This window comes from Mugil cephalus, chromosome 23, assembly GCF_022458985.1.
Source record: "Mugil cephalus isolate CIBA_MC_2020 chromosome 23, CIBA_Mcephalus_1.1, whole genome shotgun sequence".
NCBI lineage: Eukaryota > Metazoa > Chordata > Actinopteri > Mugiliformes > Mugilidae > Mugil > Mugil cephalus.
This window is the reverse complement of record NC_061792.1, coordinates 5,412,414-5,429,026: the sequence shown is the minus strand read 5'-3', so window position 1 is coordinate 5,429,026 and position 16,613 is coordinate 5,412,414. Positions and strand designations below refer to the sequence as shown.

The window sequence follows — 16,613 nt, the reverse complement described above, 5'->3', positions numbered from 1 at the left end:
ACTCAGTAGTTCAGCCCTTTATGAAAAACGAAAGCAATTCGCGGGGCAGTCCCACTGCGGACTGAATACAGAGGAAGCTCGTGAGTCATGAGATGGAAAGTAGCATTTTAGAACAATAATACCCATGGTGCTTCTCTTTCCTGGTTGATGTAGAGACGTATAGCCCCGCAACAATGGCGGGCGGCGCTGCTGTGTGTTTCTTCATAGCGTTTGGGATCTTTTCTAAAGGTGAGAGAGATGGATTATTTTCTGTAATGCTACCGCACTGGAAACATTTATGTCATTTCCTGGTTTGTTTGCGGCCGCTTTTAGCTTTTCTAGGTTTAGTGTTAGGTAAGTTTTAAGTTTAGTGTCCTGGGCGGATCGCCCTACAGAGAGTTAAAGTTGCTGCAAGCACATAGACAGGTGTGTTCCCGTGGACATTGAACGACAGTTGGCTTTTGTTTTTGTTTTTTTCCAAACGCATTCAAACACTTGTCTGACGCTTGTCTGAAAACAAAGACTTACATTCTTTTGTAGGTGTGATCTGATTTTCTTTTTACAATGCACTAAAGCGAGACTATCTGCTGAAGGAAAACCAGTATTTTCCTGGTAGATCAAGCTGTTTTTGACGACAGCTTCACAGTGAAGTAGTCGGGAGGAGGGCATAGGGGCCGCATTTTTTTTTTTTTTAAATTTGTAAGGACTTTGTCCATTCAAATACATCTTCAATATTGTAACTGAATGCATTTACAAATGATGTCTTAAGTAATTATGGATTTCAACTAAATGGATTTTGCATTTATAATAAGATTTCCATAAATCAAATATTCTTGTTCAAAAGGCTGTGTCATGCATCATGAAAAAAAAGGAACCATCTCTGTGTAATACATAAGACTTTGTTGTACTATCAGTTTTTTAATTTTCATTTCCTCCACGCAGGTCTAACAGCTGTGATCCAGACACAGCAGACTGTGATGGCAGCAGTGGGAGACAAAGCCTCTTTACACTGTCAGCTCATGGAAACTAAAGATGTCCTTCAAGTCACGTGGCAGAAGATCTTCCCTGGAGGAGGCACTAATGTTGCCACCTACAACAAAGTCTTTGGTGAAACAGTGAATCCTGAATTCAAAGATAAAGTAGAGTTTGAAGATGCTGGACTTCAGAACTGCTCCATAGTCATCAATAATGTGACGGAGCAGGATGAAGGCTGCTATCTCTGTTTGTTCAACTCCTACCCTGAAGGAGCTCTGACAGGAAGAACATGTCTCCAAGTTTACGGTGAGAACCTGACTGCATTACAGTTTGATGTTGTTCCATCATAACAGGTGACTCTTGGTCCTCAGACAAACTAACAGACTGGACACGAGTGTCAGAAGCTGGTGTCTTTGTAACAATGTGTTCATTGTGATATTTGTTCAATGTCTTTTCTTTGCAGAGCTGCATCAACCTGTTCTACATGTCAGAGAATCAAACTCTATTGGAGAGGTAGTTGTGTCCTGTTCAGCCACAGGTCGACCTGCTCCCACTGTAACACTGAGAGCTACACAAGCAGACCGCAGCTTGACTGACTACGACAGCGTCAGTGTGTCTAACACCAACGGTACAGTCACTGTCACCACTACAGCTGTGCTGTCAGCTCTCCATGTAAACAGCACACAGGTTGGATGTAGAGTTGGAGTGCTCTCTGGTCCTCAGATAGAGGTGTTGGAGACCATTCCTGGGCTCAAACCCACGTCTGCTGATGGTGAGAAACACTTTGAGAGATCACACATTTATAGACTGATGAATACTTTGAGATCCTGATGTCTGAGTTTCTTTTCTCATGTTTAGATGATCAATCTGGATCTGATCACAGAGATTTTAGTCTGGATTCATGTTTATTCATGATCAGTTTATGAATGCTGCTCCATGACACGTTTTCCTCTTTTTCTTGCAGACTCCACTTGGATCTTTATATTGTTAGTGTTGTTTGTGGTGGCATGTTGTTGTGTTGCTGTATTCTGGATCACTGTTTACCATAAACAAAGAAATGAGAAGAGGTAATTGTCTCTTTAAGTTGTGGCTGTTTGTGATGTTAGTGTCGTGAAATCAATATTTTTATGATTTATTGACATCGTGAGGCTACAGAGTCAAACCCAGAAACAACTGATAAATATTTAACTGTTCTTAAATTCATCAGTTTGTCACTCAGCGATGCAATAGACGTCACACCTGAAAGCTCAACCAATGTCACTCAGAGGTGAGACTCTTTTCTTTCATCCTTCTCCTGGAGAGTTATTAAATCCGTCTTCACTCTCTTGTATATTATCACATTTATATCTTCTACTTTTTATTTATTTGTCTCTGTGTCTGATATAATAGTTACTGCACATGTGATCACACTCTGATTGAAGTTAATATATTAGTAATTTACTGTGTTACGCTGCATAGACAAAACCTGTGAATAACTGATACACATTTGTTAACTGTTCTTAAATCCTTCAGACAGACGCACTCTGACGATGAGATGTTTGAGGGGCTTGATGCACTTAGTGAAACGTAAGTTTTACTTACTCTGTTGTTGATTCCATGTTAGATCTACTTTTCATGTTCTCCTTTGCTAATCTCATGTTCCTACATGTGTCAACCAGACTCTGATGTCACTTTGCTCTGTTGAGAATAATTTCTGTGTCACTTGGTTCATTGTATCGTTGGTGCTGCTGCTTCCATCACGGTCCAGCTTAAAGAAAGAAACAAGAATAGATCATTTTAAGTTTCATGTCCTGTTTGTCCTCCTGTATTGGAAGTGTCTTGACATTAATATGATTTATTGACTTTGTGAGGCTGCACAGAAACAACATGTAACTGATCTTAAATCCTTCACAGTCTCCGTGGCGTTGATGTGGTCGATACATCAGAAGAGTAAGACTCTGTTTTGATGAATCTTTGCATTCAGAGTTTTTTCATCGTTCACATTTATATCTTCTACGTTTTCCTTCTTTGTGTCTTATATGATGCTGACTTCACATGTCAACAAACTCTGATACATTCATTCATTCTGTTGGTCTCACAGGGATCCTCAGAGGGAAACAGTAAATGAACAACTCATTACACCGTAAGACTCTCTGTATTGTGTCATTGTTCATCTGCAGAGTTATTCGAAGCCTTCACCTCTCTCTTGTAGATGATCACATCTGAGATCTATTGTTTTATTCTGCTCTCCTGGTTCATGATATGGTTCCAACATATTTAAAGCTGATTCTGAGACCTATGACTTTGTTCTCTTCAGAGTGATTTAATTGTACAATATTAAGTGAATGATGAAACATACTTAATGACACATGCTTTGTTTTTGTTTTAAGGTGTGCAGCACCTGTATACTATGACACCAGACAGCGGGGATGTAAAAAGGATGAAGAAAACAAACCAGATCCGTTACCTTCAACCAAAAAACAGAAATAACTAGTTTTGATGGTTACATTTTAAGCATCAAATTATTATAATTTCTTTGAGAATTTCTGACCATCTCTTATGAGTTTATATAGTTTGAAAGTTATTTCCACATGTTTTATTTTAATGTTTCTGTAATAACACATTTTTTGGTGAAACTGTAACAGGATTTATTCGGTTTTATGCAGATTAATTGTTGAATTCTGCATTTTAAATAAATATATGACAATTTACATTTGACACCGTCACTATTTCCTGTTGTTTATTCTTGTTATTTGTTCATATTAACTGGATTATTTAGAATAAACATAAATAGAACATTATTTTCCATGTTTTCAAAGCATATTTTTGCAGTTTAGAAATATATTAATGAACATATGCACAAATTATTTACAACAAAAACTCAGGCGATTGTTTTTCGGTCTCATCTAAAATAACTTGAGATTGTGTATTAGCTGATGATGATGTGTTCTCTAAACTCAGTGGATTATGAGGTTATTCTGTCGGTTTTATTAAAGCACGTCCTGTTAAAAGTCAAAACCAGTCTGACAACCTGACACAACTGCATGAACAGACGTGCTGACATCTATGAAAACGAAAGCAATTCACCGCGGACACTCAGGAGTCATGAGCTGGAAAATCGTAGAAAAATAGCATTAATGGTGCTTCACTTTTCTGGTAGATGTAGAAACATGTAACAACAATGACTTATGGCGCTGTCTTGTGTTTCTTCTCAGTGTTGGGGATCGTTTCTAAAGGTGAGAGACATTGATTCTTACCTGTAATGCTACTGCACTGATTTTCTTTTTCACTTCCTGGTTTGTGTGCTGCCACTTTGTTCTGTAGGTTTGATGGTATCTTATTCACTGCATTGAAGTGAGAACGTCTGCTGAATGAAAACAAGGACTTTTTCCTGGTCGATCAAACCAGTTTATATAATAACTTCACAGTATAAATAGTTTTTGGAAGTCAGGCAGACATGCTGCAGACTGACTTCTTTTTGCAATGACTTTCTTCCATAGTGTACCTGAACACATCAGACAGAAACTTCACAGATCAACGATTCCAACACAAATGATGTTGGAAATATGAATTTAAACCGAACTGATGAGTTGCATCTATAGAAAGTCAAATGTTCTTAAGGCTGGACATGCAGTCTGTCAAATATTAAACCCTCTCTCTATGATGGACAGACTTTGTTGTACTATCAAGTATTTCATTTTCATTTTTTCCACTCAGGTCTAACAGCTGTGATCCAGACACAGCAGACTGTGATGGCAGCAGTGGGAGACAAAGTTTCTTTACACTGTCAGCTCATGGAAACTAAAGATGTCCTTCAAGTCACGTGGCAGAAGATCTTACCTGATAGGAGGACCAATGTTGTCAGCTACGACAAATTCTTTGGTGAAACAGTGAATCCTGAATTTAAAGATAAAGTAGAGTTTGAAGATGCTGGACTTCAGAGCAGCTCCATAATCATCAATAATGTGACGGAGCAGGATGAAGCCTGCTATCTCTGTTTGTTCAACTCCTACCCTGAAGGAGCTCTGACAGGAAGAACATGTCTCCAAGTTTACGGTGAGAACCTGACTGCATTAAAGTTTGATGTTGTTCCATCATAACAGGTGACTCTTGGTCCTCAGACAAACTAACAGACTGGACACGAGTGTCAGAAGCTGGTGTCTTTGTAACAACATGTTCATTGTGATATTTGTTCAATGTCTTTTCTTTGCAGAGCTGCATCAACCTGTTCTACATGTCAGAGAATCAAACTCTACTGGAGAGGTAGTTGTGTCCTGTTCAGCCACAGGTCGACCTGCTCCCACTGTAACACTGAGAGCTACACAAGCAGACCGCAACTTGACTGACTACGACAGCGTCAGTGTGTCCAACACCAACGGTACAGTCACTGTCACCACTACAGCTGTGCTGTCAGCTCTCCATGTAAACAGCACACAGGTTGGATGTAGAGTTGGAGTGCTCTCTGGTCCTCAGATAGAGGTGTTGGAGACCATTCCTGGGCTCAAACCCACGTCTGCTGATGGTGAGAAACACTTTGAGAGATCACACATTTATACACTGATGACTACTTTAAGATCTTGATGTCTGAGTTTCTTTGGTTTAGATGATCAGTCTGGATCTGATCACATTTTTGATCAGTTTATTAATGTTGTTCCATGACACGTTTTCCTCTTTTTCTTGCAGACTCCACTTGGATCTTTATATCGTTAGTGTTGTTTGTGGTGGCCTGTTGTTGTGCTGCTGTATTATGGATCACTGTCAATGTTAAACAAAGAAAAAAGAGGTAATAATTTCCACTTTAATTTTAATATCCAATATTTCTGTTGGAATTTAAAGTGTTTATTGACTTTTTATTTCACAATAACCATAAATAACAAAATGTTTGACAACAATCCTTTGGTTGGTCACACAGAGACTTTGTGACGTTTGAAACTCCGATCAAAGACTCTCAGGGGTAAGACTCTCTTCATTGTTTATCATTGTTTGAGGCTACAGAGTCAAATCCAGAAACAACTGATAAATATTTCACTGTTCTTAAATTCATCAGTTTGCCACTCAGCGGTGCAATAGACATCACACCTGGAAGCTCAACCAATGTCACTCCGAGGTGAGACTCTTTTCTTTCATCCTTCTCCTGGAGAGTTATTAAATCCGTCTTCACTCTCTTGTATATTATCACATTTATATCTTCTACTTTTTATTTCCTTGTCTCTGTGTCTGATATAATAGTTACTGCACATGTGAACACACTCTGATTGAAGTTGATATATTAGTAATTTACTGTGTTACGCTGCATAGACAAAACCTGTAAATAACTGATACACATTTGTTAACTGTTCTTAAATCCTTCAGACAGACGCTCTGTGACGATGAGTTGTTTGAGGGGCTTGATGCACTTAGTAAAGTGTAAGTTTTACTAACTCTCTTGTTGATTTCATGTTAGATCTACTTTTCATGTTCTCCTTTGCTAATCTCATGTTCCTACATGTGTCAACCAGACTCTGATGTCACTTTGCTCTGTTGAGAATAATTTCTGTGTCACTTGGTTCATTGTATCGTTGGTGCTGCTGCTTCCATCACGGTCGAGCTTAAAGAAAGAAACAAGAATAGATCATTTTAAGTTTCATGTCCTGTTTGTCCTCCTGTATTGGAAGTGTCTTGACATTAATACGATTTATTGACTTTGTGAGGCTGCACAGAAACAACATGTAACTGATCTTAAATCCTTCACAGTCTCTGTGGCGTTGATGTGGTCGATACATCAGAAGAGTAAGACTATGTTTGGATGAATCTTTACATTCAGAGTTATTTAATCTTTCACATTTATATCTTCTACGTTTTCCTTCTTTGTGTCTTATATGATGCTGACTGCACATGTCAACAAACTGATACATTCATTCATTCTGTTGGTCTCACAGGGATCCTCAGAGGGAAACAGTAAATGAACCAGCCGTTAAGAAGTAAGACTCTCTTTATTGTGTCATTGTTCATCTGCAGAGTTATTTGAAGCCTTCACCTCTCTCTTGTAGATGATCACATCTGAGATCTATTGTTTTATTCTGCTCTCCTGGTTCATGATGTGGTTCCAACACATTTAAAGCTGATTCTGAGACCTATGTCTTTGTTCTCTTCAGAATTATTTAATTGTACAATATTGATTGAATGATGAAACATATGTAATGACACATGCTTTGTTTTTGTTTTAAGGCCTAATGTACCTGTACTCTATGACATCAGACAGCGGGGATGTAAGAAGGATGAAGAAAACAAACCAGATCCGTCACCTTCAACCAAAAAACAGAACTAACTGTAGTTTTGATGGTTACATTTTAAGCATCAAGTTTTTATCATTCCTTTGAGAATTTCTGACCATCTCTTATGAGTTTATACAGTTTAAAAGTTATTTCCACATGTTTTTTTTTATGTTTTTTATTTTTATGTTCCTGTAATAACAACTTATTTAGTGACACTGTAACAGGATGTATCATCAAAATTATCATCAATTTATGAGTTTATATATTGTTAAAAAGCTATGTCCACATGGTTTTACTTTTGAGTTTTTATACTTTTGTAATAAATAGGATAAATTGTTATGTGCACCTCAAGGAACTTGGTCCTTTCTACCATCTCCACTTCTGTGCTCTTGATAGTCAGTGGAGAGTGGCAGGATGTGCTCCTCCTACAGTCAATTATGAGTTCATTTGTTGTGTCGGCATTAAAGAGAAGATGTTCACTACAGATGCAGCACCTGCTCTCTTTTGACGCTCTTTCAGCTGGTTATTGAGGGAGAATTTACTTGTATGCCAGAACTGTGGCCAGCTGGTCCGCACACTCCCTGAGTACTCTGCCGGGAATGTTGCCACACCCCAGCCCCCATCCCTGTCTCAAGAGAGCTACATTAAAATGAACACATGATACTATGAGATAGCTCTTTCTTTGTACAGGGATGGACATCCCCACCCCTGTCACGATTAAAAGAGAACAGAAAGAGAAAGTAGTGACTCTGCAGCAGATGAAGAACATGTTGCTGCTCCTGATAACTGTCTGCCTGCTTAGAGGTAAGGTCTGCCCGTTTAGATATATATATATATATATTTCACAGCATATGTCCGTGAGTGCGAATGGTTATTTGCCTGTGTCTTGGCTCTGTGATACATGGGTGACCAGTCCAGGGTGTACCCTGCCTCTCGCCAGATGGCAGCTGGTAAAGCTCCAGCGAGCCTAGTGAGGATAAGTGGTAGTAGAAGAGGAGATGACAAATTACATATTCATTTATAGGCTACAGTAATATGCAAAAATGCATAGGTGCCGATTTATATTTTTGCCCGTGGGTGCCCAAATTAAATAAATACCATCATATAAAGATTGTATAATTCTGACTATATAGGGGTGCTTTGTTAGAGAGACATAGAGTAACAACAGAGAGCGAGCACCTCTATGTGTGTCTTCAGTTTCTATTATCTGCACTCTCTTTTTCCTAATCACGAAATGATCAACAACTTTCAGTTTCTTTTTCTTCCAGATACAAGAAAGACGTTTGTATTTTTGGAATATTATCGAAAGATTTAATTCGAAAGCGAGAAAACAAGCACAGACACACATTTAAAACAGTCATATTATTTCTTCCACTCAGGTCTAACAGCTGTGATCCAGACACAGCAGACTGTGATGGCAGTAGTGGGAGTCAAAGCCTCTTTACACTGTCAGCTCATGGAAACTAAAGATGTCCTTCAAGTCACGTGGCAGAAGATCTCAACCAGAGGAGATGCTAATGTTGCCACCTACAACAAACACTTTGGCCAACGAGTGAATCCTGGCTTCAAAGATAAAGTAGAGTTTGAAGATGCTGGACTTCAGAACAGCTCCATAGTCATCAATAATGTGACGGAGCAGGATGAAGGCTGCTATCTCTGTTTGTTCAACTCCTACCCTGAAGGAGCTCTGACAGGAAGAACATGTCTCCAAGTTTATGGTGAGAACCTGACTGCATTACAGTTTGATGTTGTTCCATCATAACAGGTGACTCTTGGTCCTCAGACAAACTAACAGACTGGACACGAGTGTCAGAAGCTGGTGTCTTTGTAACAACGCGTTCATTGTGATATTTGTTCAATGTCTTTTCTTTGCAGAGCTGCATCAACCTGTTCTACATGTCAGAGAATCAAACTCTACTGGAGAGGTAGTTGTGTCCTGTTCAGCCACAGGTCGACCTGCTCCCACTGTAACACTGAGAGCTACACAAGCAGACCGCAACTTGACTGACTACGACAGCGTCAGTGTGTCCAACACCAACGGTACAGTCACTGTCACCACTACAGCTGTGCTGTCAGCTCTCCATGTAAACAGCACACAGGTTGGATGTAGAGTTGGAGTGCTCTCTGGTCCTCAGATAGAGGTGATGGAGACCATTCCTGGGCTCAAACCCACGTCTGCTGATGGTGAGAAACACTTTGAGAGATCACACATTTATACACTGATGACTACTTTGAGATCCTGATGTCTGAGTTTCTTTTCTCAGGTTTAGATGATCAATCTGGATCTGATCACAGAGATATCAGTAAGTTCATGTTCATGTGGTCACAAGTTAGTATTTCTATTCATTCTGTTCTTAGTTTATTATATTGGTTGATTTTTATCATGTCAATATGTGTTGCTCTTTCTCTCATAGGAGGGCATGTATGCGGAATAATCTTTGTAGTGTTGTTGTTGATCATTGGTCTTGTTGCTGCAATGATCGTTGTCAAGTTTAGAAGAGAAACTCATACCAGGTACGTCTTTCAAACAGTATCATCATTGTTGTTGTGTCTCAGTCGGCTGGTCAACATTTAACTTTTAAAAACCTTTCAGTCGAACAAGCGAGGAGCCTCAGAGGGATGAGATGCCAGAAACTACAACCACAGACTCAAAAAAGTAAGACAATTGTTATACCTTCAACTGCAGAGTTATTTCATTCTCCTTCACTCTCCTGAATATTGTCACATTGTAAGTTCTTCCCACTTCCTTTTACAGCTACTCTTTATTCTTCCTCTTTCCCTCCTAATCCCTGTTTTGTTTTTATCTGAAGAAATGAAGAGGACAGTGATTGGACACCAGAGGTTTTCGGATGTCTACAAAGTGTCCACAGGACCTCTGTTTAAGGGTTAATTGTACTCCAAATGGTTTTCTACCTCAAATTTAAACTCACTACAGACATGGGTTCGATGCTGCGTCTATACCATAGGTGGCAAACTCTGGCGTCCTCGCGCTACTACTGGCACATCGCTGCCCCCCAATAATGAAAACAAGGGCACAAAACAGGAGCTTTCTGGACAGGTGGGAGCGTTATTCTGCCCCCACTGTCACAGCTTGGCAGATAGACAACCAGTCCCAAGAAAAAACTCTAAAACTATTTACTTGAGAAACACTGTAAAACTGGACAAACAAAATGTCTTAATGTCTTAAATGTAATATTTGCACATTGTAAATTGACTCCGTCTGCACAAGTAGAAAAATGAGCAGAAATTTGCAAAGGCATAAAACATGCAAATTTTGCAAAAATGTTGCCTTGGCATCCACTTGCAGTACTGGATTAATTACAAAATCATCTTAGCAAATGTGGGGATAGACAGGTGGTATTTTACAGTTTTTGACAATAATTTTCACACTTGTCTTGCTGCAATGTCCACTTTTTCAAAACTCTCCATACAGTTTGCTGCAAAATGCACTACAGCTACCAAAACTCTTCATACTTCATCCAAAATTGTTCATGCTGCCAGAACTATAGCACGTTTTTCTTCACAATTTTGGTCGTAAGGTTGGCTGTTTTGATGATGAGAGTACCCAAAAGTCTAGAAAAATAATCCACTGCTGTAATTGAAAAACAGCTTGTGTGAACAGAGAGAACAGTAGAGAAGATGTCTTGCTCAGGGTCCTGTCCTAAAAAAAAAAACAAAAAACAGGTTATTCTGGTCATTTTATTTTTTTTGTGTGTGTGTTGTTGAAAAATTAATTTTTTGTTTAATTTTCCCAATATTAGTGATTTCAAGAGGCACCAAAATTGTTATTTTTTCCCAGTATTTAGTAGTTTTGATCAGTACTGAGGTTGGTAAACAGATTTTACAAAGAAGCTGAAAAAATCCTATATATTTTTACAGCAGTCAAATAGTGGCTGTTTTCAGCCACTAACAGTAACAAAGGGTAGTGAATTTGCTCACAGTGCATTATTGAACATTTTGAAATCATATTTTCATGGTACACGTAATATTAAGGTTCCTTATCAAAAACCATTCAATTTGCTCCTACACAGTGGAAGTTAATGTCGAAGTGAGGGGAACAGCATCCCCTTGTGGCCATTTTTTGGCACCAACAGGACACAAGGGTTAATAAATGTTGTACAGATCGTAAAATGCTGTCTTAGTACTGGGTGCACTTAGTGCTTTTTGACAAGACAAAATATGCCCGCATAGTTGATATTTATGAATTCCGAGGTTAAGTTCAACACAGCTCAAGACAGACCAAAAGAAAAAAAGCAGAAGAGCACCGTGGTTTGTCGTTTCAATCCCACTGAGTCAGTATAACGCTGCAAATAACATCAAAAATCAAATCAAGTCAAATCAATTTTATTTATATAGCACCTTTCATCCAAATGTATTGCAACCCAAGGTGCTTTACATATATAAAACAAGCCCACAGACGCACACAGACACAGACACAGACGCACAGACGCGCACACACACACACACACACACACACACACACACACACACACACACACACACACACACACTAACTCCAAGAACCACTGCAATGACACTGCAATGATGCAGTGTGACTAAATGTGTCCTTGCAGTCAAAAAAAAGGCCAATGAGAATTTCCCCTTCCCCCCATCCCCGCCCTTATAAATAGCGATCCGAAGAAAAACAGAAAGTAGTGACTCTACATCAGAGGAAGAACATGTTGCTGCTGCTGATAACTGTCTGCCTGCTCAGAGGTAGGGCTCCTATAAGTCCATTTATTTATTTATTTTTTTAAGTTAACCCATCATATTACATGTTCATTTAATTTATAGGCTACAATAATATGCGGTAGTATTTAGAAAAGTCTCATATTAAAGTGGTTGGAATTGAGTTAATGTTTTACTGAAAATCCACAACAAAAGAGTTGTATTTATTGAGTGATGATCTCTTAGTGTCTAATGTATGGAAGATTTTCTGTGCCATCAGAGTTTGAATATAAATTGCTAGGTAAACGCAGTTCACATAAAAAAATCAATGTCGAAAAAAATTAAACCTCATAAAATTCAACAATAAAACAATCAACCTAATAAAATTTAACATAAAAAAATCAACCTCAAAATTTCAACCTCAAATATACAACCTTCAACCTCCAACTTTCTATACTTCCAACGTCTAGCCAATCAGGTTATGCTCCATTGGTCATGAGGCGACAGCGGCACATAGGACAGATCAGCCAAGGTTTGTGGTTGAAAATCGGAGGTTGAAGCTTAGTGATTAAACTGTTTGAGGTTGAAATGTTGAGGTTGATTTTTTATGTTAAAATTTATTAGGTTGATTGTTTTATTGTTGAATTTTATGAGGTTGAACTTTTTTTGATGTTGATTTTTTTATGTAAACTACATTTACCTAGCAATTTATATTCAAACTCTGATGGCACAGAAAAACTTTCATACTAATGCAATGTGCATGCTAGAGCTAAATAAATACCTTTTTGAAGCTGTTAATTACATTTTTTTTATTTATTACATAATTTAATTTTTTTTATTTTTTGTTAATATTTCTAGTTGGATTTTGTAGTTGATGTTTGTGCATAAAAGCACTGTTGACTCTGTTAAAAAATGCAGAAGTTACTGAAATGAAGTGTTCTGGTTTTAATTAACAATTCAGCCTAATGAGTGTTAAAGGGAATAGTTCCCTCTCTAACGTAGTTTTGGTTTATCATTACATTTGTTGATATTATATTCTACTGTCTCAAGTACAAACTGCACAATCTTTTCATTCAATAAATTTGATTTATTGTTAAGTTTAATATGTTGGGTGAGAGTTGGTCCAGAAGCCAGACCAGTTGAGAACCATTGATGTAGAGCACTAAAAAAAGTACAGTGTAGCTGTAACTGATGTAAATGTGTGTATTGCAGGTGGGGTTTTTTCTTTTGCTGCTGTGTAAACTGTTTAATTATGCATTTATTAGCTCACCCACCTAATTTCACCACCATCCGCCGCTGATTACAGTAGATTATTTTTCAGTTATTCGCCACATGTCAACTCCCCCAGTTTGAGGCGGTTCTGACCTGCAGCTGCTGACAGTTACAATCTTGTCATAAATGAATGACTATGACATGTGGTATTCGGCTGTAATCTATTCATTATCTTTTCGGCATTATTATTTGTTTCTTTTTCTTCAAGATGCAAGAAAGAGGTTTGTATTTTTGGAATATTATTGAAAGATTTAGTTTGAGAGAGAGAAAACAAGCACAGACACACATTTAAAACAGTCGTGTTATTTCTTCCATGCAGGTCTAACAGCTGTGATCCAGACACAGCAGACTGTGATGGCAGCAGTGGGAGACAAAGCCTCTTTACACTGTCAGCTCATGGAAACTAAAGATGTCCTTCAAGTCACGTGGCAGAAGATCTCACCTAGAGGAGGCGCTAATGTTGCCACCTACAACAAACACTTTGGCGAACGTGTGAATCCTGGCTTCAAAGATAAAGTAGAGTTTGAAGATGCTGGACTTCAGAACAGCTCCATAGTCATCAATAATGTGACGGAGCAGGATGAAGGCTGCTATCTCTGTTTGTTCAACTCCTACCCTGAAGGAGCTCTGACAGGAAGAACATGTCTCCAAGTTTACGGTGAGAACCTGACTGCATTACAGTTTGATGTTGTTTCATCATAACAGGTGACTCTTGGTCCTCAGACAAACTAACAGACTGGACACGAGTGTCAGAAGCTGGTGTCTTTGTAACAACATGTTCATTGTGATATTTGTTCAATGTCTTTTCTTTGCAGAGCTGCATCAACCTGTTCTACATGTCAGAGAATCAAACTCTACTGGAGAGGTAGTTGTGTCCTGTTCAGCCACAGGTCGACCTGCTCCCACTGTAACACTGAGAGCTACACAAGCAGACCGCAACTTGACTGACTACGACAGCGTCAGTGTGTCCAACACCAACGGTACAGTCACTGTCACCACTACAGCTGTGCTGTCAGCTCTCCATGTAAACAGCACACAGGTTGGATGTAGAGTTGGAGTGCTCTCTGGTCCTCAGATAGAGGTGTTGGAGACCATTCCTGGGCTCAAACCCACGTCTGCTGATGGTGAGAAACACTTTGAGAGATCACACATTTATACACTGATGAATACTTTGAGATCCTGATGTCTGAGTTTCTTTTTTCACGTTTAGATGATCAATCTGGATCTGATCACGGAGATTTTAGTCTGGATTCACTTTTGATTTTTGATCAGTTTATTAATGTTGCTCCATGACACGTTTTCCTCTTTTTCTTGCAGACTCCACTTGGATCTTTATATTGTTAGTGTTGTTTGTGGTGGCATGTTGTTGTGTTGCTGTATTCTGGATCACTGTTTACCATAAACAAAGAAATGAGAAGAGGTAATTGTCTCTTTAAGTTGTTGCTGTTTGTGATGTTAGTATCCTGAAATTAATGTTTATGATTTGTGGACATCATGAGGCTACAGAGTCAAATCCAGAAACAACTGATAAATATTTAACTGTTCTTAAATCCTTCAGTTTGCCACTCAGCGATGCAATAGACATCACACCTGAAAGCTCAACCAATGTCACTCAGAGGTGAGACTCTTTTCTTTCATCCTTCTCCTGGAGAGTTATTAAATCTGTCTTCACTCTCTTGTATATTATCACATTTATATCTTCTACTTTTTATTTCCTTGTCTCTGTGTCTGATATAATAGTTACTGCACATGTGATCACACTCTGATTGAAGTTAATATATTAGTAATTTACTGTGTTACGCTGCATAGACAAAACCTGTGAATAACTGATACACATTTGTTATCTGTTCTTAAATCCTTCAGAGAGATGCACTGTGACCATGACAATAATGAGGCGATCGATAAACTCGATGACCTGTAAGATTTTCTATTATTGTGTCGTTCTTCACTCTCTTGTTGATTCCATGTTAGATCTACTTTTCATGTTCTCCTTTGCTAATCTCATGTTCCTACATGTGTCAACCAGACTCTGATGTCACTTTGCTCTGTTGAGAATAATTTCTGTGTCACTTGGTTCATTGTATCGTTGGTGCTGCTGCTTCCATCACGGTCCAGCTTAACCCTTATGCCCTCCTCAAATTTACTGCTCTCTGGACACCTTCGTGGCAAAACTGTTCACACATTAAGAAACTGCCATGAAATCTTCATACATCATTATTTGTTTCTACTTTTTTTTCCTCATGAATCACTTTAACAGCTTCAGACCTGCTCAAAACTACCACAATTTCAAGAGTTTTCAGGATTTTAACCCTTTAAATATCAGTCTGAAAATATAAAGTTTTAAATGTTTTTTTCTAAGAAAAAAAAGACAAAAATTGAATTTTTCATAAAATAAAAAGTATGATGATGGGGCTTTGGTTTTAATTGGAGTTTTGGATATGTCAAGGATTAGCAATAAAATTGATTTGATTGTATCATTAATATTATTATTTTTTTTAATAGTGTCATATTCTCTGTGAACTAGAAACTAGAACTAGAAGAATAGTTCATTTGCCTTCTGCTGTTGGAAGTGTCGTGACATTAATATGATTTATTAACAACATGTAACTGATCTTAAATCCTTCACAGTCTTGTTGAAGTGGTCGACACATCAGACACTACAACTACTGAGGAGTAAGACTGTTTTGATGAATCTTTACATACAGAGTTATTTAATCTTTCACATTTATATCTTCTACGTTTTTCTTCTTAGTGTCTTATATGATTCTGACTGCATATGTCAACAAACTCTGATACATTCATTCATTCTGTTGGTCTCACAGGGATCCTCAGAGGGAAACAGAAAATGAACCCCTCATTCAACCGTAAGACTCTCTTTATTGTGTCATTGTTCATCTGCAGAGTTATTCGAAGCCTTCACCTCTCTCTTGTAGATGATCACATCTGAGATCTATTATTTTATTCTGCTCTCCTGGTTCATGATATGGTTCCAACACATTTAAAGTTGATTCTGACACCTATGACTTTGTTCTTTCAGAGTGATTTAATTGTACAATATTGACTGAATGATGAAACATATGTAATGAAATATGTTTTCTATTTGTTTTAAGGACTGGCCAACTGATGGTACACCATGATGTCAGAAGGCGGCGATCTCATATGGATGCAGAAAACGAACCAAATCCACCGCCTTCACCAAGAAATATAAAGTTTTGATGGTCACATTTTAAGCATCAAATTATCATTTCTTTGAGAATTTATGACCATTTCCTTTTCATCTCTTTTTTATTATCTGTGAGTTTGTATAGTTTAAAGAGTTATTTCCACGTTTTTTTGTTCGTTTGTTTCTGTATTTTTTTTTTCTGTAATAACAGAAACGGTTGGATTTATTCCGTTTTATGCAGATTAATTGTTGAATTCTGCATTTTAAATAAATATATTGCAATTTACATTTGTCACCGTCACTATTTGCTGTTGTTTATTCTC

General features: G+C 38.1%; 2 protein-coding genes and 1 long non-coding RNA gene across 3 annotated transcripts; all 3 read left to right on the top strand.

Annotated features, from left to right (window-relative positions):
• The first annotated feature begins 20 nt into the window (after window positions 1–20).
• Window positions 21–1,880, top strand: LOC125001202 (OX-2 membrane glycoprotein-like). The gene is made up of 4 exons (XM_047577126.1): window positions 21–228; window positions 922–1,260; window positions 1,418–1,726; window positions 1,813–1,880. Exons 1-4 carry the CDS (start codon window positions 174–176, stop codon window positions 1,878–1,880), a joined length of 771 nt encoding a protein of 256 aa, XP_047433082.1. The 5' UTR covers window positions 21–173.
• Window positions 1,881–3,987: 2,107 nt separating this feature from the next.
• Window positions 3,988–16,596, top strand: LOC125000538 (OX-2 membrane glycoprotein-like). The gene is made up of 10 exons (XM_047576037.1): window positions 3,988–4,169; window positions 4,651–4,989; window positions 5,147–5,455; window positions 5,617–5,716; window positions 5,846–5,887; window positions 5,981–6,040; window positions 14,991–15,044; window positions 15,756–15,800; window positions 15,950–15,991; window positions 16,238–16,596. Exons 1-10 carry the CDS (start codon window positions 4,115–4,117, stop codon window positions 16,341–16,343), a joined length of 1,152 nt encoding a protein of 383 aa, XP_047431993.1. The 5' UTR covers window positions 3,988–4,114; the 3' UTR covers window positions 16,344–16,596.
• On the top strand, window positions 6,055–7,671 carry LOC125000591. Its single transcript, XR_007111340.1, has 4 exons — window positions 6,055–6,339; window positions 6,667–6,702; window positions 6,852–6,893; window positions 7,141–7,671. It is a non-coding gene; the product is annotated as an uncharacterized LOC125000591 (long non-coding RNA).
• Window positions 16,597–16,613: the final 17 nt, after the last annotated feature.